Source organism: Mus musculus, chromosome 7 (genome assembly GCF_000001635.26).
Source record: "Mus musculus strain C57BL/6J chromosome 7, GRCm38.p6 C57BL/6J".
Classification (NCBI taxonomy): domain Eukaryota; kingdom Metazoa; phylum Chordata; class Mammalia; order Rodentia; family Muridae; genus Mus; species Mus musculus.
Genome location: NC_000073.6, coordinates 67,739,976 through 67,760,206, shown reverse-complemented (window position 1 = coordinate 67,760,206; position 20,231 = coordinate 67,739,976). Strand labels below are relative to the sequence as shown.

General features: G+C 49.0%; 1 protein-coding gene across 3 annotated transcripts in view; it reads left to right on the top strand.

Moving 5' to 3' along the window:
* The first annotated feature begins 464 nt into the window (after positions 1–464).
* The window catches only part of Synm (synemin, intermediate filament protein), a 29,582-nt gene continuing 9,815 nt past the window's right edge, over positions 465–20,231 (top strand). For all 3 annotated transcript variants that reach the window (NM_183312.3, NM_207663.3, NM_201639.2), the window contains exons 1-2: positions 465–1,388; positions 8,279–8,403. In NM_183312.3, the coding sequence (NP_899135.3) occupies positions 579–1,388; positions 8,279–8,403 (935 nt within the window). In that variant the 5' untranslated portion in view covers positions 465–578. The remainder of the gene's footprint in view (positions 1,389–8,278; positions 8,404–20,231) is intronic.

Below are 20,231 nucleotides of genomic sequence, written 5' to 3'. Positions count from 1 at the left end.
TGGATATTGATATCCAGGCCTGGCATATTCTTTATCTGGCAAGCTCTTTATTGTTGAACTATAACTCTAGTTTAAAGAATACACCTCCTGCCCCTCATCTCCAGAGCAACCAATTAGAAGCTTCCTCTACGAAAAGGATCTCTCATTTAATGGCAACTATTTTTCATTAAAGAAAGCTGGGACTCAGGGGTGCCTTAGTTGCGCCCTAGGAGTAGCAACGGGGAGCCTCATAAGGTGTCCCAGATAGCCAGCACGCAGTAATCCGACAACCCACGTGGGATTACCCTGGGCCACCAGGGGGGCCAGTGCTGGGCAGCCTCGCCATGGCCCGATCTGTCCGGCAGGGGGCGCTGTCCGGCCGCAGTGGCCGCGCGGGCCGCGTCCTGATTGGCTGGAGGCGATGGCCCAAGTCCACAGCCGCGCGACCGGGCCACTAAGTGGGGAAGCTCGCCAGTCGGTGCGCCAGTCCAAGGGCCTCCGAGGCAGCGGCGCGGCGGGCGCGGCGCGGCGGGGCGGAGGGGACAAGATCAGGGCAGGAGGCAAGCGGCTAATCGAAAGGGTCCGGCACACCCAGCAAGATGCTGTCCTGGCGGCTGCAGACGGGCTCTGAAAAGGCGGAGCTGCAGGAGCTCAACGCCCGGCTTTACGACTACGTGTGCCGGGTGCGAGAGCTGGAGCGCGAGAACCTGCTACTGGAGGAGGAGTTGCGCAGCCGGCTGAGCCGGGAGGACCGCTGGGCTGAGGATCAGGCACTCTACGCCGAGGAGGCGCGCAGCCTACGACAGCAGCTAGATGAACTGAACTGGTCCACAGCCCTGGCCGAGGGCGAGCGCGACGCGCTGCGGAGGGAACTGCTGGAGCTGCAGCGGGAGGGTGTGGAAGCCGGCACTGCCCGCAGCCGCCTGGATGCCGAGCTGGGAGCGCAACGGCGGGAGCTAGAGGAGGCTCTGGGCGCGCGCGCCGCCCTCGAGGCGCTGCTGGGCCGGCTGGAAACTGAGCGCCGCGACTTGGACGCTGCCCACGAACGCCAAGTGCGAGATCTACGAGCCCGCGCTGCCAGCCTCACCATGCACTTCCGAGCCCGCGCCACCAGCCCCGCCGCGCCCCCGCCGCGCCTGCGGGACGTGCACGACAGCTACGCCCTGCTGGTGGCCGAGTCGTGGAGGGAGAGCGTGCAGCTGTACGAGGACGAGGTGCGCGAGCTGGAGCAGGCGCTGCGCCGCGGCCAAGAGAGCCGGCTCCAGGCGGAGGACGAGGCGCGGCTGTGCGCGCAGGAGGCAGACGCGCTGCGGAACCAGGCGCTGGAGTTGGAGCAGCTGCGCGCGAGGCTGGAGGATGAGCTGCTGCGGATGCGCGAGGAGTACGGGATGCAGGCGGAGGAGCGGCAGGTCCGTGGGCAGGGACCGCGCCCCTTCCCTAATAGCCTGTACACGCACCCCTGTGCACCCAGTAGGCGAGCAGCAGGGGTTCCCGGGACACCCAGCTGGTTCAGCCCCACCCAGGGAAGCGTACGCTGCCAGCAGCTTTGCTATTTATGAAGCGACGGGATTCTGGCATATAGCTAGTCTAAGAATAAGGGGTTGGTGCAATGATCCTTAAATCGGAGGACTGACGCCATGTGACAGGTCCCGGTGGCTAGCCTAGTGCCCATCATCCTGTTAGTTGGATTACCTTTAGATCCAGACGTGTCTAGGCACATCCTGATCAACGATCCTGTTAGTTCTGTTTTTGTTCTCTCCTCTCCTCTCCTCTCCTCTCCTCTCCTCTCCTCTCCTCTCCTCTCCTCTCCTCTCTTCTTTTCTTTTTCTTTTTCCTGCGCTTTTGTAGAGCTTGTAGCCTGAAATCCAAAACTCAGCCCAGACTTCAGACCTGGATAGGCAACACATTGAGAGGTTGCAAGGCACTGCCAAGTCCTCCCCAGGAGGCTCACCATGCTTAAAGAGGGCTCCAAGCACCTTTTTGTTTTGTTTTGTTTTGTTTTGTTTTTGTTTGCCAGAATGATTTCCCAGCTGGAGACAGCTGCTTGTAGCTCCTCGAGCAGATGTCTTATTTTTCTGGTTTTTGTTTCTTCCCGCGAGAGGACTAAGTAACTGTCATACAGAAAAAGGGTCAGAGTTGTTTTGCTCACAGTACGAGCTGAGGGCAGATCTCTGGGTTGTGTAAAAACCAGGAGAAAGCAGGACCCTGTGGTGAGATGTTATTACAACTACAGACTAATATAAACGGTTCTTATGTCAGAGCAGCTGAGCTCTAACCCTCTGACGATGTGTGCGGATACCTGTGGCTGATTTATTCTCTGGACGCTCAGTTTGGCCCTAGTGTTTGGCTCCCAACCTAGCTCACTCCCAGCCAGAATTGGAATTACTCCCAAATCACACGATGAGGGGCTCTCAGGAAGTTGGTCTGGAGTAAGATGAGCACAACTTCAAGAAATATTTGAAGAGAAGAGTTTGCAGCTAGGAGCTGAAGGTTGGAGATGTTGTGATGTCATTTTCTAAAATGTGTGGAGTGGATGACTGGGGTGATGTGACCAGCAGCTGGTAGTCAGCATCTCTTTTTTTTTTTTTTTTTTTTTTTTTTTCTGGTTCCCCAGCGATGGGCTAGGATTTTGGTAGCCAAAGAGCTGGAGAGTGGGTGGGAGATCATGGACCTTGAAGAAGCTCTGGCTTTAAGGTTCTTATAACAGCCTAACCTTTTCCCACTAATAAAATCTTCAGGAGCAAATCTGAGACAGAGAAGCAGAGTTCCCCAAATGGAGGAAAGACTAGGAATTGGAAGTATGTATAGAATCACTGTCCAGCCCTTCCACAAGGACTCCAGACCACTAATGAAGTCGTACCTGAGGTCACACCTGACTTGCAATAGGACCCCACCCTTGGCTCCCCACCCTGGGATCTCTCTGTTTCAGAGTTGGCTTTTCCCCCCTGGAAACAAGAGCAGGACAGTGTGAAGGACCTGGATTTCTTCTTCAGTCTCAATTTGTTTAGGTTTTTGCCTTTGCTAAATGTTACCAGCTGCAATCTTACCTGTATTGTAACTCTTTGCCCAGCTATCTTAAAGCAACTGCATTTCAGATTCCATTCTGAAACATTTCTCCCCAATCATAAACAGTGTTCCGAATTATATGAAGGAGAAAATATTGTTTCAACCCCAAGCCTTTACCATTCCCCTCCCCCCACCCCAAGTTTCTTAGATGCTCAGTCTGGAGGACTGAAAATATAAAGACTGGCTAAGCTGACTTTCTGTAGAAACGTTGCACTGCTAACAGCCTTGGGAGGCATCAGGCCTAGTCCATGTGTTCACTCTTAGTCCGCACACCAATCTCAGAAGGTGGATACTAACATGAGCCCTGTTTTACAGATGGTAAAGACGAGGGTGAGCCATCAGTCTATAAGTGGCCAAAACAGAGTTCCATCCAGGCTCATGTGAGCAGCTCACTGCTGGGCCATGCGTCCTCTCTTAAACCTTTAACTTTGCACAGGTCCAGTGATAACTGCTTTTTCTAAGGGCTAGCCCAGAGATAGCCTGCTCTCATGGAACCCGAGGGTGTTTTCAGACCCTTCATGGTGTATTATTCTAGCTTGTATTTTTATTTATTTATTTATTTATTTATTTATTGGCTTTTTTTTTCTGTATCCTAGTGGCAGGGGATGTTAGAAGACCTGCAAGGGGCCTGAGAAAGGCCTTGAAGATGTTGTCATTTACTCCAGCTTTACCCTAGAAACACTGACTTTGTTCTGCGATGGAGACTCTTAGCTGCCAGCTCCAACCATTTGTGAACGATTCCAAAACACTAAGGAGACATTTCTTTTGAAAAGAAGGCAGACAGGATTAGCTGTGTAGTTAAGCTCAGCATTCTTGTAGCCTTCCTATTTGGGGCTGAATTCTGACTCTCACTCTATCTCAGAGTATAAGATTTCTTCAAGATTAAGCTCATTAACCCCTTCCTCGCCCTGTTTCCCGCTCTGTGAAAATGAAAAGCAGCTCACAGGTTGCTATTGGTTGGATGGCTTCTATTAATTTATCCAATTAATGGTGGTTGGGACCTCAGGTGCCAGTCTCCCTCTTTGTAGCTAAGGATAAAGCAGTGAAAAATAACAAAGAAAGAGGCCACAGGAGGCCATGGTGATGTGGCACCAGTGTGTGCTCATCGGGAACCTGGGAAGCCAGCAGAGCTGGACAATGAAGCAGAGGGTGACTGGGATTTTTTGTTTGTTTTTGTTCTGTTTTTTAGATTTGTTTACTTGTTTTTTATTTGCTTGTTTATTTTAAATGTAAGTACATTATTGCTGTCTTCAGACACACCAGAAGAGGGCATCCGATCTCATTACAGATGGTTGTGAGCCTTGTGGCTGCTGGGAATTGAACTCTGGACTTCTGGAAGAGCAGGCAGTGCTCTTAACTACTAAGCCATCTCTCCAGCTCCAGGGCCTTCTTTTAAAATCTGAGTCCCACTGAAAGCCACCAGGGAGTCCTGAGCAGGAGTGAACGTGGTAGCAGATCAGACTCTGCTGTGCTGAGCATCGGCTTCATGGACCAGTGTAGGAGCGACGCTGCAGCAATTGAGGCCATGGGAAGCTTAGACAGGATGCAGAATGGTAGACTGAGGGAGGGCTCTTCTTTCAAGTTGAAGCTATATCAAGGTTTGCTGACAGGTTGGATAAAGTAGTAAGGGACATGGAGTGGGCTTGGGGCGGGGTTGACCCCAGAACTGTGAATGGCAACCAGAAGTAGGGCACTCTTTGCACAAGGGCGTGTAAAGATCAGAGGTCTGAGTCCAGTTTACACATAGCCAGTTTGATATGCCTCTGAAATGCCCTGGAGTACTGTGCTACCGGGTACAGCTATAAACACAGAGAGCACACAACTCATGCTGCTGCTGCTGCTGCTCCTCCTCCTCCTCCTCCTCCTCCACGTTTTATGTTAAGGCCTCTCTGGTCTATATAGTCCTGGCTGTCCTAGAACTCACTATGTAGATAAGCCTGGCCTTGAACTTATAAAAATCCTTCTGCCTCTGCCTTCCAATTGATGGGTGTAAAGGTATATACCACTACACCGGACCACAGTTCATGCTTCTTATTAGTATATTTAATTTTGGGTGTGAATGGGCTCTCCTAGTATTCAAGTTCCCTTGAGCTCTAACATTTAAGACCCGAGATGAACAGGACATTAGCAAGCTCCGGCCATTCTCTCTGATGTTCAGCCAGGGAAGGCCCAAGCTCCTCGACACTGACCCTGATGTAGAGCTAGAGCGTAGCATCGCTGATGCTGTGGCTGGAGAGGTTCTCTGCACGGCAGCTAAAAGACTGGGCTTTCCCCCGAGTCTTTAGAGCCTTGGATAAAGCTGCTGCTGTGTGGGTTGGAAGCACTACCCTGTGTGGGAGGCCCCAGGACTCCTGGCCTGGCCCGTGGCATGAAAAGTTTTGGCAGAGCAGAGTTGGAGTCTGAAGCTATCTCCCACTGGCAGGATTGGTTGTTATTTCATTCCTGCCTCCAAAAGTCAACGGCTTTTCCTTTCGCCATTTGGGAAGAGTTGACTCATGAGGAAATTCGTTTGGAACTATATTTATTTGGACGTTCAGTGCGGTTTTTATTTTCCTGGTTCACATTCTGTGGGGTGGGGTACAGAAAGCTAGCCTTAGCACTGGGGGAGGAAGAACGTCTTCCTGGGTAGCGCTGTGGCGTGGCTTTATAATCTTGAACTGTGGGTGGAGAACTGAGTTCCTCTGGTTATTTTATTCTAAGCCGTTTAGCACCACTTAAACTTCTTTGCAAAGCATAATTGATATATCCTTAGGTTTTAACGATTAGGTCAAGTTTCTTGTGCTAGAAAAGATAACAAGCCAGGTATGGTGGTGCACATCTGCAATGCCAGCACTCTGGAGGCAGAGACTTGTGAGTTACAGGTCACCCTGGGCTGTAGTGAGACTCTCTCTTAAAAAGGTTCAACATGTGTACACACATACGCACACTTGCTTTCTCTCTCACACACTCATAGGGAGGGAGAGAGGAGGCATTTTAGATTCTAACTTTGCCTCTGAATTTCTATTCCCTCTAAAGCAGGGGAACAGAGGTGTGTTGTGTTGTGTTGTGTTTTGTTTTGTTTTGTTTTGTTTTAACCTGGAGACTTAACTATAGAAGGAATACATATTATTGCTACATCTGTGGTCTCTGTCACTTAAGACTGGCAGGTGGTCTGCCTTGGTGAACTCTTTGTCTATAATGCCAGCTTTGGGATCTGCTAACATGGCATGCCTTGGGATATTCATGGTTCTTTTTTTTAAAGATTGTTTTATTTTATGTAATTGTGTGCCATATGTGTGCCTGGTACTCTCAGAGGTCAGAAAGGGACATTGGATCCCCTGGAACTAGAAATATAGATGTTGTGGGCCACCAAGTAGGTGCTAAGAGTAGAACCCAGGTCCTCTGTAGAAGATCAAATGCTCTTAACCTCTGAACCATCCTCCATTAATGCTTCTTAAACATATTTCTTTACTTTCAAACTAAATCAATTTTGCTTTAAAAAATTTTTAAGCTAAGAATGGCGGATGGCTCAGAGGTTAAGTGTGTATACTGCTCTTCCAAAGGATGTGAGTTCAGTTCTCAGCACTCATGCCAGTGATTCACTTCTGGCCTGTGTGAGCACCTGTACTCACATGTGCATAAACACACACACACACACACACACACACCACTCACACTCTCCCACACACAATTTAAAATAAAAATAAATCTTAAAAATTTTTTTTAAAAACCTTGGCAGTCTTTGTAAACAGAAAACTTAACACAATCATTGGCTTAGAAATGGAAGTGCTACAAAAAGCAGACTTATCTACATAATAACCTCTTTAAAAAATGGTTAATCCAGAACTCGGGAGACAGAGGCAGGAGGATCTCTGTGAATCTGAGGTCAGCCTAGTCTACATATAGAGTTCCAGGACAGCCAGGGCTACATAGGTAGACCCTGTCTCAAAGTAAAATAATTGTAACATGTACATTAATTAAAAGACAGTATTGGCTTGAAATGGACATTTTGAAGAGGGCAATATTATCTTGATAATTTAATCTTAAATTTAGTTTACCTGGTATGTATTATGTGACTGGTCTGTGGTGTTTTCTGGTTAAGCCTGATTGCAGGGTTAATGTCTCCTAACTTGGGAAAAGACAGATCCAGTGGAGGAAACCAACCAGATGGGGAGAGGTTTATTAACTATATTCCAAAAGGATTATTTATATATGGGTCTGTGTTGAGAATTGGTTCTAATGTTTTTTCTTATTTTGACTCCCAAAAGCCTTGCTTCCAGACCTGAGGGTCCCTGCCCCCAGTTGGCTTTGGTTGATAATAAAGAATTGAGAGAGAGAGATAGAGAGAGAGAGAGAGAGAGAGAGAGAGAGAGAGAACAGAGAATTGCCATGATGGGAAAGCAGAAAGATGAAACTTAAAGGCCCACCAGCATGTAAGAATCTAGGAAAGTGGCCCTAGGGGCCACTTCCCTGATTGGGTCTTGGGTAGCAGAGATGAAATATAGATTTTAAAAGATGTTAACTGTTAACTCAGGAATACCAGAGGGAAGTGTTTGCTAGCTGCAGGGAGGTTTAGAAGTGCCCAGCCATTAAGTTAATCAAGGCACATCGAAATTAGCTTGTGTGTGTGTGTGTGTGTGTGTGTGTGTGTGTGTGTGTGTTTCATTCTTGAATCCAAAGCACTTAGGCAGGTACAGTGCATGTATGCCACCCTCCAGGAGCCAAAGCAGTTTAACTAATTGACTGCTACAGGTTTTGAGTTTTTACATTTATGCCAGGAATACATTTCTCCCAGATTATTTGAAAGTATCGTTTTTTAGGTAAAATAAAGGTATTTCTGTTCACTTATCTGCTGTTATTAGGACAATGATGAGTTTGGGATACATTTTCATTCATATGAGAGTGACTTCTGTTTTAAGTATTATAAAAGATTTCCAGTCATGGCTAACGTTTAAATAGCATCTTAGTTACCTGGTTAGATGTATTTGGATCTCTTATGTGTCCTGATGTTTGAAGCAGAAGTGATTTTTAATAAACCATGCCTTCATTTTGTGAGGAACTCAGTAGAGAAAAGCATCTGTCCTATAAAAATCCTCCACATGCCGTAAAGGAAGAACCTGCCACCTATACGAGAGTCATTATTTGCAGCTGTCCTTACCTGGGACATCACTCTTTATTCCCTGCACTGTAGGTATGTTCAGTTCTGTTTATGAAGCTCTGAGATATGGACCTAAAGGTTCTCTGTTCTCTTCAGAGAGTGATTGACAGCCTGGAGGATGAGAAGGAAGCCCTTACCTTGGCCATGGCTGACCGGCTGCGGGATTACCAGGAGCTCCTGCAGGTGAAGACTGGACTCAGCTTGGAGGTAGCCACCTACAGGTGAGAGTCTGTCTCCATGTGGCCTTTGAGGAATCCCTGTGGCTCTGTGACAAGAAGAGAACAGCCCTTGGCATTGCAGAGTGAGGAACACAGAGTCAAAGGGAAGAGGCGGGAAGGGAGAAGTTAGGCTTGCTTGAGGTCCCCTGGTGACTGCTGTAGCTGAGCTGTGCATGTCTGCTGTATCCTGGACATAGTTTTAAGGACTTGGCCCATATCCACTTTGATTCTGGAGTTAGGTGTTCTACTTACAGAAGAGCAAGCAAAGCTCAGAAAATCTAGAGGTGGATGTTAGACATCTTGATCCACCCACATAGTTGCTTCGAAATCTCAGGGAACTGACCTTCTGAGACTCTTGGGTTTGAAAAACAGCGTCTGTGTTCTGAGAGCAGCATGGGACTCCAGGGTAGTTTTTCCTTACCACGATGTCAACTTTAATACAACCAACCCAGACATAAAGATGTATTTAGGGGGCGGGGGTGGCTGACAGCTTTCATATGCAATAACAACTGCCACCGAGGGAGCCAGACCCCAAGAAACCTAAGGTCGCCTGTCTCATTAGTAAAGATGGTGACAGTAACCCAGTCATTATGGATCTGTGCTGCTGGTCAGGCACCATGCCGAGTAACCTCTGTTCCCAGTCACTGCCTAAGTGGATGCTCTGTGTCCTCCTTACAGGTGTGAGAGAGATGCCTGCAGCCCAGGGCTGTTGGTGGTAGGAGTTGATCCAGCCAGATCTGGCTGCAGACCTGTGCGTTTCCCACCAAATCATGTAAACAGGGCATTATACCCACAGCATCCTCAGAGCTGTGATAGGAAATCAATTACAGATGTGATGGGGCTTTGGCCACTGCCCTGGCCAGTGATGAAGAGGACATAGTTGTCAGGGGGATACTGCAATGGTGTCACCCTTAGCAGAGGATGGCGCAAAACCTAGACTGGATAAGAAGGGGACTCTGGCTAGGGACAGAGCAGGTAAGAGACAGACAGGCCCAGCTCATCACTCCTTGCAGGCTGCCCCTGCCACATCTGATTTTTGCTAAAAAGAATATCAAAGCAAGTTGGGCTGCTTTATGTCCATTGAAAGACAATAGTATCTGCCTGGTGTATGCTTGAAGTTCACCCCGCAGCCTTGGGCTGGCCTTGATGCCTTTCCTAAATAGAAAGCCAGCTCTGCTTGGTTCTAATTTCCATTAATGGAGAAGTAGGCTGTTGAGCAGCTCAGGCACAGAAGGTTGCTGAGAGACAGAGTCTTCCCAGTGGTATGGCTGCCCTTGGAAGAGCCTCAGCTGAATTGAGACTAGGTCCTGGGGTACCTGGACCCAGGGCTCAGAGATGGGGGGATGGTAGGACACCTTCACCACATTCCTCCCCTAGGCCCTCATTTGCCATTCTTGGAAATTTCATGGAATTAACAATTGCAAAATTAAGCTGGCTAGGTATTCACATAGATGCTGCATAAGAGTTCTGAGTTTCCTGTTAAGGGATAGTGTAAACAGGTGGGCTTTACTGGAGAGAAAGGGAATATTAATACAGAATGTTCATCAGGTGTGAGTTCTTCAGACTGGTTTGAGTCAAAGAAGAAACATGTTACAGGTGTGACATGAAAAAGCCCTGGGTTCTAGGCATAGTTGATCCATGTGACTGTCTCTGTGGGTTCCATCCCGCTTCCATCCTGTGACAGTGTTAGGCTTATGACCTTCCAGCCTCACACTCCTGAGCCAGACATCTGGCTTTGTGAGTTTCCTAGCCAGGGGAAGCCTGCTCCAGAGTGAGGTGGGGCCAGCCTCTGCTGAGGTATGTAGACTGGGGCTGACCTTTTTGGGAGGGAGCCCAAACTAGGTACTGTTGTATGGCACAGGCTAGGCAGCCCCAGAATCTGACTCCTGTGTCCATCTTAGCTCTCACCTGATGGGGGTGGGGCAGGCAGACTTTCCTGTTTCCTGTTCATATTAGTTCATATAATGTGTTGCTTCTCTGGTCTCTGTCTCTGTCTCTGTCTCTGTCTCTGTCTCTGTCTCTCTCTCTCTCTCTCTCTCTCTCCCTCCCTCCCTCCTTCCCTCTCTCCTCTTGCCGCACCTCTGGTTCACAGTTGCCAAAAAGCAAGAGTGCACAGGCAGGCAGCTTAGGCAGCTTGCCCAAGCATCCAGAGCCTGCCTTTTGGCTACAGTGCTCACAATATTCCCAGTTTCATTTTTCTAAGCACATTGTTCATGAGCCATTTCTGCATCAGCAGCCTGACCATCTGCAGGGATACAAATGATTGCCTCTGCCTGTTGCTGTAGTCTTTCTAAACCCATTACGGGTAAAAACCGCCCATTTCTTTGGTGCTTAAAAGCCTCAGCCCTTTCAGGGATGAGTGATGGGTTTCACCGGCCGGACCCCTTTCTGCTGTCCAAGTTTGCCCAGGAGAAATCAAAAACCTAGGCTGCCTCGCCCTGCCCAGCAGTGGCTGATTGGCCCTGGTGGTCAGCATGGCTGTACTTCCCATGTTCCCCATTTAGGTTTAGTCTCGTAGGCACCCATAGACAGTGAAGACACACGGACTGTTAACACAAAGCACTTCTTTCTGTAAGTCAAACGCCTGGATTTTTTTTTTCCCCTTTCTTTTCTTTATCAGCAATGAGTAGTGTACTGAAGCAAGCTCGTATCACCCTCCAGTCAGTTCTTTCTCAGTAAGCTGTGTGGGGTGAGCATGGGCGTCCCGTGTGTGCTAGCACCCTTGCCATCTGCTGACCTGGGCCATTTGTTGTGTCCTGTGATCTTCACAAAACCCATCTGCCAATTCTGAAAGTGGACTCTTCATCTGCCCTGCTTTCTGAAGGCAGTGGGATAGAACATTTGGCCCCAGGGGGTAGAAAGGTGACAGCATCTGACACTGAGACAAGAGTTGTCCCTCTCTGGGGCCCATGTGACTTGCCACCAGCGTTCCCTGTGCTCCCAATCACTCACTGATTGCCATTGTCCTGTGGTCCCTCTGACTGAGCAGGCCACGGGAAAGGGAAGGTCCTGCGCCTCTTTAAAGCTTCAGGCTCCTCTCCCTGCAGTTTATCTGCTGACCAAAGCCAGCTCTCCAGGGCCCCGGATACTTTCAAACCCAAATATTTTGCCCCTTTCTGGGACTTTCACGGTGAAGGAGAAATGTAAGTAACCATAAAGTAGGATTGCATGTTTACAGATTTCCCCCAGTGCAGGCTCATTTATAAACGACTCCATATGTTTCAAAAGTAAATGTAAGATAGAATGAAAAAAAACATGGGATCTCAAGGACAGAGGTTTTCATCAGATCTCTGTGGTCCACCGGTAGCCACGCCTGCATGGCAGCTTCCTGTGAGAATGAGGCCTTGGGCATTAGAGGACAGCCAACATGACCGTGGCCTCCTGCAATGCCGTTGGCTGTTGGCAGTGGCTATAGGACTTCACTGTGTATACCAGAGAAGGGACAAGGCTCACAGACAGACAAGGGCCATGCTGGATTCTGCCTCCAGGGCTGACCATAGCAAGGTGGGTAGGGAGTGTTTATCCCCCTGCTCTGTCAGTACCAGCTTTTCCCAGCAGCCAAGTGGTGAGAGGAAGGATGCTTAGATGCAGAACAGACCCCCCTCCCCCAAAGCTCTTGGAGGCCCCTGGGGTCCTAACCCCAGAGATTCTGTTAAGCCTGCAAATTTGGAGATCATCCAATTAAAGCAAGCTTTATTAAATTCCAGCCAGGAAGATGGACACTGGCCCAGTCTGTGCCAAGGATTCCCAGAAAATGGCACTGAATTAGGTTAGTCAGATGTTCACAATGTTAATTCCCATCTTTGTCCAGCAAGGGCAAGCATATACCCTGCTGTATTTCCTGCCTATGTACCTCCCACCTGTGTCAGATCAACCACATCCTGTATAGTTGGGGCAACCAACTGTTTACAGAGGTAAAATCACATGACTTGTTAGCGTACGAGAACAGCCCCCAGCATTTCAGGAAGCTATCCGACCTTGGGTCAGTGACGTTTACAGGTTAACTTTAGCCCTTACAATTCCATTGGATTGGTGTAGAGTGGGACCAGGTGTGGTGGCTTTAACCTCTCTCCAGGTGATTGTCAGGTGCCACCAGCATGGAGAACCTTGGACCCAGGACATCTTGGGGTATGCGCCCAGCAGCTCCTACCACACAAAACACCACAAGCTCATTGGAAATGTGGAATCCCAAGCCCAAACCCAACTTGCTACATCCTAGTGGCCTTCTAATAAGATCCAAGGCAATGTGTATATGCAGTGCTACTTGGAAGCAGCCGACCATCATTGTCGGGCTTGGGCCTGTCTTGAGGGCAGCAGCATGGAGGAGAGCCCAAGGGTAGAGCATTGTACACCAGAGGGACAGCAGGATGTTTTTGCAGACTCTTACTTGGTTCTGCTCATCAACTGGTCAGTTTGAGCTGACCTAGCCATCTCCATGGGGCCAGAGTGGATCTGTGTGAGGTCACAGAGTCCAACAGATGCACCTGGTAGAGACCCGATTTGGATGGAACGTGAAGCTAGGCCATTCTAGATGAGCAATGTGACTCATCTTCTGAATCTTACTTGCAGATTTGTGTCAACGTGTGGGGCCTCATCTTCTCAATGATGTCTCGTGAAAAATTTCAAACAGAAAGTTAACATAATTGGAAGTGCTCTTGTGTGCCTTGTAGGTACATTTGCTAAATTAGCTTGCTCCTTCTTTTGATTGGCTGCCTGTCTGCCATGATCATCATCCTTTTTTTTTTTTTTTAATGTATCCTAAAGCAACCTGCTTGGGCTTCTGATCGATAATGCATGACAGGTGTAAGAGCTGCCTCCTGTTTACTTTTTGTCACCTCCTGAGTGCTGTGTCATAGTGTCCCCACGCTCATACAACAGAGACATACATTCATGATGGAACTCCAGTTCAGGGGAGCAATTACTTAAAAGATCACATTGTTGCTAAGTTGAAAGCCCAAGATTTGAACTTCAGAACTTTCCCTCTGTGGAACTGGGATGCAGTGGACAGTATATGGTTGCAAAGATTGCAGCTGGAGGAACCTAGGACTTGTGGAGAGGGATTTCTGGAGGTGCTGTCCTTGGTTCTTATGGAAAGGGAAGTCAGGAAACCAGTATGTGGGATGGGGAGGGAGTTCCATGCAGAATGAGTGACTGGCATGATGACAGAGGCCGGTGGCATTTGTGACAACGCCAATCATTTGAGGGCCTGATGTGGAGGACTGTAGGTCATGCTTGAGCCAGACCTCACGTCTGAGGCTGTGTTTTGTGTTGGAGGGCCTATGCCTTCAGTCTTCCCAAAGACACTTGGCATGTAGTGTGCCATGCTCAGGGTGGCCTCCATGTTAGGGAATACAAGCTGTAGTTAAGGTGGCGTTAACTCAGGGAAGCCTTCTTCATGCTAAGAAAGATGTCCTAGAAGACACTCAAGTGCAAGGTTTCTGGTGTTCATAGTTGCAGCATGTGTGTGTGTGTGTGTGTGTGTGTGTGTGTTTGTGTGTGTGTGTGTGTACTCAAAGGATTCAGAGGGAAATGAGATTGGTCAGAATCTGGGAAGAGTAGGGGCATTTGAACAGATACTTTGGGACATGGGGTGCAGGAGAAGTTTGAGGTGGTGGACACCGCATTTTATTGTCATCAAATGCAGTATTTGGAGGAAATGCTGGAGATGGTTTGCTGCCAGTTGACAAGTGGAAAAGGTGGTTTAGAGAAGGGAGGGAGAGGCTGTCAAAGGTACAGGCATTGATCTGAGTCCTGCAGGTGTGGATGTGAGGCTAAGAAGCAGACCGTCAGAAAAGGACCAGGAAGGCACTCCAACTGGGCCAGCATGTTTGCAAAAATGTGTGAAAGGAGGAAAGGTGGAGATGAGTGAGCAGGGCTCTGGAAAGGAAGCTGGCTGCTGGGCTGCAGGTGCCTGGAACCTGACAGAGGGCCTTCTGTAACAGGCCAGGCACAGTCCCAGGCTGGAACCATGATAGGGGCAGGCAGGGGGACAACTTCAGGAGGTGGGATATAGGAAGTCTAGGACGCAGAGGTTCTGGATATCTGTGGGTGGAAAGCAGGGCTTTCTTCTCATCACTGAAGCTTCAATGTTATAGTCCTGAAAGAAGTGGCTGGAGCATCTTGGCTGGTGTGGAGTCAGCCAGGAAGCTGGGGTTCTCCTGGGAAAACCCTGAGAGCAGCATGCTGTCCAGCACCCAGGGTCACAGGCTGAAGCTCCCGGCACAGGGCCCTCACCGGAAGTGAGTGATTATGTAGGACCGACTGATAACCCGAGGATGGCAATAGACAAAAGCTGCAGTATCCTCGCCCTATCACCGTAAGTCACAGTGTCTCGAGATCTCCTTCCACAGGACAGTTATAAACAATGTCTGCCTCCTCATTAGGTCCCAGTGACAACTCTACAATTCCACTCTCGGAGCCAATGGCCTCACTTAAAGAGCATGGGTGACCTCAAAGTGTCTACACTGGGAAGTCTTCAGCTCCACAGTAGCATAGGTAGAGCTTTTCTTCAGTTGCCTCCCCTAGCCTCTGTACCCCAGCACTCCCCAGCCCTCCCTCCCCAAACCACCCCAGCCCTCCCCAACCCTCCCTCCCTAAACCACCCCAGCACTCCCCAGCCCTCCCTCCCCAAGCCACATGTAGTTATGTCAGAACTGCAAACAAACGGTTGCAATGAGCTGCTGGAATCTCAAGCAAGGGTCCAGTGACCTCCCAACCCCACTGTCTTAGGGTTTTTATTGCTGCACACAGATACCGTGACCAAGGCAACTCTTATACAAAGGCAAGCATTTAATTGGGGCTGGCTTACAGTTTCAGAGGTTCAGTCCATTATCATCATGATTTGAAGCATGGCAGCCTGCAGGCACACATGGTGCTGGAGAAGGAGCTGAGAGTTCTATATCTTGATCCGAAGGTAGGCAAGGGAGACTGTCATCTACAGGCAGCCAGGAACACTGGGCAGAGCTTGAGCATAGGAGGCCTCAAAGCCTGCCTACACAGTGATGCACTTCCTCCAACAAGGCCACACCTATTCCAATATGACCACACCTCCTATGGGTGCCACTTCCTATGGCCAAGCATCGAAACGCATGAGTCAGTGGGGGCCAAACCTAGTCCAATCACTACAACCATAACTGTGAGAAGACGCCAACAGTCTCCTAGCCTGCACCTAGTGGATGCTTGCCAAGTGAGCACAGCTGATCTGATGCCGATGGCTACTGTTCTCCTTGGAGGATGGCTTTCTAGACACAGGAAATTCTGGTCCAGCTGCTGTGGGTAGAGAGCGAGCAGAAAATGCAATTGTAAACTAAATAGCCTCTTCCCAGAACAGCAAGCTGCTAGAAAGGACAGAGGTGGGGGGGGGGAGGGGAGGCTCAGCTTGTCAGCTGATCACTCTGATCAGAATGACTGTTTGTGTAGCCTGGGCGCAAATTCAAACGGAACTTTGCTTTCTGTGTTCTGGGCATGTGAAGGCTTGCATGAGAATGACCCTCAGAGGCTCATGGTTTTGACTGCTTGGTCCCCATTTGGTGGAACTGTTTGGGATGGATTAGGAGGTGTGGCCTTGTTGGAAGAGGTGTGTCACTGAGGGTGGGCTTTGCGGTTTCAGAAGCCCACAGGAATCCCAGCTCTCTCTCTCTCTCTCTCTCTCTCTCTCTCTCTCTCTTTCTCTCTCCCTGGCAGTACTTGTCTCAAAACGTGACTCTCATTACTTGGCTCTCTGCCTGCCTGCCTGCTGCCATGCTCCCCACCATGATGGTCATGAACTCAATCTCTGAAGCTATAAGCAAGCCCCCCAGAAACGCTTTCTTCTTTAAGTGGCCTTGGCCATTGTGTCTGTGCAGCAGTGGAAAAGAAACTAAGGCCAGGCAGGGATGAAGGATTCACAGTGGTTCTGTGTCTCTCCTGGGTTGTGGTGTGGAAGCATGGTCCTGAAGGCTCGTATGTTTATGAAGATATGGTTGTCTGTCAGCTGGTAGCTTCTGGAAGTGATTTGATCCTCAGGGCTCTGATCCCGTCTGTGGATTAATCCACCGGGCTCACAATGGATAGCAGTAGTGGGAAGATGTTGTATATACTAGGAGGTGGGACCTGGAAGGAGGAAGGAGGCCACCTTTGTCCCTGGTCACCTCTCCACTCTTTCTCTTGCTTTGCCCCACCATGGCAAAACCTGCTGGCTACCAGCTTAGCTGTAGTTTCAGTGAGAGATCTTGATTCAAGGGAATAGTGCAGAGTCTGGCTTCTGTGCGGACACAAACCTGTACACACGTACATATGACTGCCCCACCCCCACACTAAACAAACAAAACCCCAGTCATGTAATAATGGCTATATAAAGTTCCCCATTTGTACTTTTTGATGACAGTGGATGAAGGCGAGGTTTTTCTTAGTGGAGAATGATAGGGTGTGGTCTCTAGCTGCGAATGAAGAGATAAGGATTGATTCCTGGTGTTTATTGCCTCATGAGAATGATATTTCTGGTTGTCCTATTATTTCTCAAGACACCTGTACCTTGTCACGTGTATTCAAAGAAAATATATCTTAGAGCTTCTTATAAGATTTCAGGAAAGTCCATTTTGCTTATTTGTAAAGTTAAATCCTTCCTTTGGGCGTGAACTTTAAAAATATGTGTTTCACACTAAGGGTTGGTTTCTAGGCAAAATGAATGGACAAACTCTTGCAATTTAAGAATAAATAGCTTAAAAGAGCTGGGTGTGTGCCTGTAATCCTAGTGCTTGAGGGACTAAAGTAGGAGGGTCTCAAGTTCAAAGCCACCCAGAGCTACACTGTGAGACTCCATCCAAAAAAACAAACAAAAGTAAGTGAAGACAATGTATTTGGGTGCTACCTAGATTTAAAAAACAAACAAAACAAAACAAGACAAGACAAAACCCTTCCTTTCCCCCTTTGACTGACTTCATTAGCTGAAAATGTCTTTTCTTCAAGGCCACAGAAGGAGGATAATATCTATCAAGCACTTATTTAGTGACAGCCATTCTTCTATGAATGATCTACTGCTTACTTAATTGCCATCGCAAACCTAAGCGCTCTCCCCATTTCAGAAATGCAGACAGTAAGTCCCACCTGGTCACGATGGCCTGCAGAGGCTTATGGAACTCGGTTGTGTCATGCCCAGGATTTGAGTCAAGGCCACCGGCCTCCAGCACTTGCTGTACGGCCCACTGTCAGTGGTTCTGTCCTGTCCTGTCCTCCTGTTCTGTCAGCATCCTTTGCTTGTCTGCTAATTACATCACTTCGTTCAGTCTTCTGGTATTGGTCTGAAGTTGGCCTTTGGAATACCATTTAGAGATGATCATAAAAAGAATGACCACAGGTGGCTAGCACTGTCTCTTCCCCTTCCCCCCCTTTCCACATCCTGGACATTTGTGTAACTATGCATCTCCTGTGAGTGGAATTCAGCTTGTCTCCTGGCTATGGATCGGTGTCCAGGGGGACCCACGTTATCCTCTTTCTGTGAAGCTCAGCTATGCGCAGTAGGCAGGCTGAAGGGTGCATCTCAGAGGGACTGTGGCTCTGGTTTCTTCTCCCCAAGTTCCACACCTGCTTGGAAGCACAATGTGAAACATCCAAAGACCCTTGGACCATGGCGGGCTCTTCACAGGTGTCACTTCTGGAAGTGTCCCCTTCCGTCCCCCTCCCTGGTCTTGTCCTTAGTTATAGAAGATGCACTGCTCATCAGCCTTGTGCCCGCAGTGCTGAGCATTAGCGGATATGCCCTGAAATTCATTTGCATCATCTGTCCCAGACAGGCACCCCCATCACTGGCTGGTTGGGATGCTGGGTGGCCCATTAGGGCCTGGAGTGGGGCCAGAGGGCCAGACATTACAGCTCACTTCCACGTCATAGAGTTGTGTGAAGCTCCTAATGAGGCCAGGGACTGGTCTCCCTCTTGTTTGCCTATTTTCCTGTTAGAGAGCTGTGTGAAGTACTCTCTAATAGCCAGTGACTCAGGGGGTTGGCATTCTCACAGTCTTGGTGGCCTGGAGGCAGCGTTCCTTCCTTGCTCTTAAAATAACCAGGTTTGGTGGGAGCCTCGAAGAGTTTGCTCCGTTTCTTAAAGTTGTACAACCTCGTCCCATCCCTTCAGCTGTGCTTTGAAGGTGTCACAGGAACTCACCCTATCAGTTTAGTCTTGTGCTTTGCCGTATTAGTCTCTAGAACTGTGTGGGTAGGGCAGGGTTCAGTGCTGTCACAGAAGGGCATGTGCTTCCTTATCGTGAATGGAGAACCCAGGGGACAGATGCCCATTTCAGGCTCTGTGGTGGGTGCTTGGGCTCTGCAAGATGGCACGTGTGCCTGCCTTCTAGGACCCAGCCAGTGACTGGGGCACAGATGGGGGATTCACACGGGAGGGCACACATGGGGGAAGTTGGGATGGGATTGCTGAGTGGTTGAATTTGCTTTTATGAGTGTTATATGGAGGGTCTAGTGGCAGAATGTGTGTGTGTGTTCTGACATTTGCATGTAATGTCACCATCCCTGTCTCACGGGGAAGTGACTGGAGAGTGAGGGCCTGGGAGAGGGCCACCTGGGCTCAAGGTTCTGTCTTTGGGTAATCTGCGGGCTTTTGACTAAGGCACTGTCTTCATGCTGGCCTTGTGTCCTCAGACAAGGAGCTGGGCAAGACTCGGTGCTCTGGGCCACATGAGTAAGTGGATACGGGAGGCAAAACTGTTGTGTTCGGTGCTGGCCTGACTACAGTAAAGCTGGATAAGGCTTTGGATTTCCCCTGGAAGTGAGACAGAGCCATTCTCCTTTGAGGGGTGGAGAAAGGCATAGCTTTCTCCAGTCATTGGTCCCCCGGGCCCATCCACAACATTTTCTGCTGACCTGAACTCCCGAAAGGTTTCATATGTCCTGAGTCTGGCAGCCTGAGTCTAAGTCTGGCCCTGTGGCATGTGAAACTTATAGGGTCTAAACTTGGCTTAATCCCCAGGCCCTGCTCTGGCTCTCAGCTATAGAATGTTGCTCTGCTGCACAAACCCCAGGTTATTGACCTGAAGTCCATTCGCCCCAGAACATTCTCCTTTTATAAAGACCTCAGAGCTTTTTTTTTTTTTTTTTTTTTTTTTTTGATGATGGAAGCTGTTTGTGTTCCTGGAAGCTAAACTGCTTGGTCATGAGGGTGTGGGATTAATGGATTGGTGTCCTGTTTCCTGGCCTTCATCCTGAGTGGAAGGGCTTTAGCTCTGGCCTTGGTCTTCTTGTCTCTCCACACATGTGTATTTCAGTGGCTGCTTCTGTGGGTAGGCCACCGGTATGTGCCTGGGACGAATCCCTTATGCCCCCTTTGTTTTCTTCCAGTGGACAGAGGGCTCTCATTGCCACATTTAACTCAGTGGACATAAGCCTTGCTGTAGTTCCCCCATACTGCCAAGCCCAGCTGAGACCTGGGCTCCCCGCTCCATTTCGCTGCTGGCCCTGGGTGCTGACATCAGCAGTTCCAAGTGGGCTGTGGTTCTCGGCAGCCTTGCTATGTATGCTACCCCTCTGGGAGTTAGGGTTAGTGACTTCACGTGTTGCTCTAGCAACCCCATAACTGTTTCATCTGCAATCTCTAGTAGTCCTGTAGGTTGTTGGAAGTGACCAGCTGGTTGGCACCCCACTGATAACCCTCACCCCCAGCCTGTTATTCTATCTGGGCCCCACCCCACGCCCTCTTCAGTGCCTGTCTGAAGTGGTGGATGCAAAAGACAACTTAATAAAGACTAAAATTTTAGAAATTTGGAGCTATACCTAGCAGAGTACTTTCAACCCCGTGTTATTAAGGGAGGCAAAAGATGCCAGGTGAAGTGGTATGCCCATGGGGG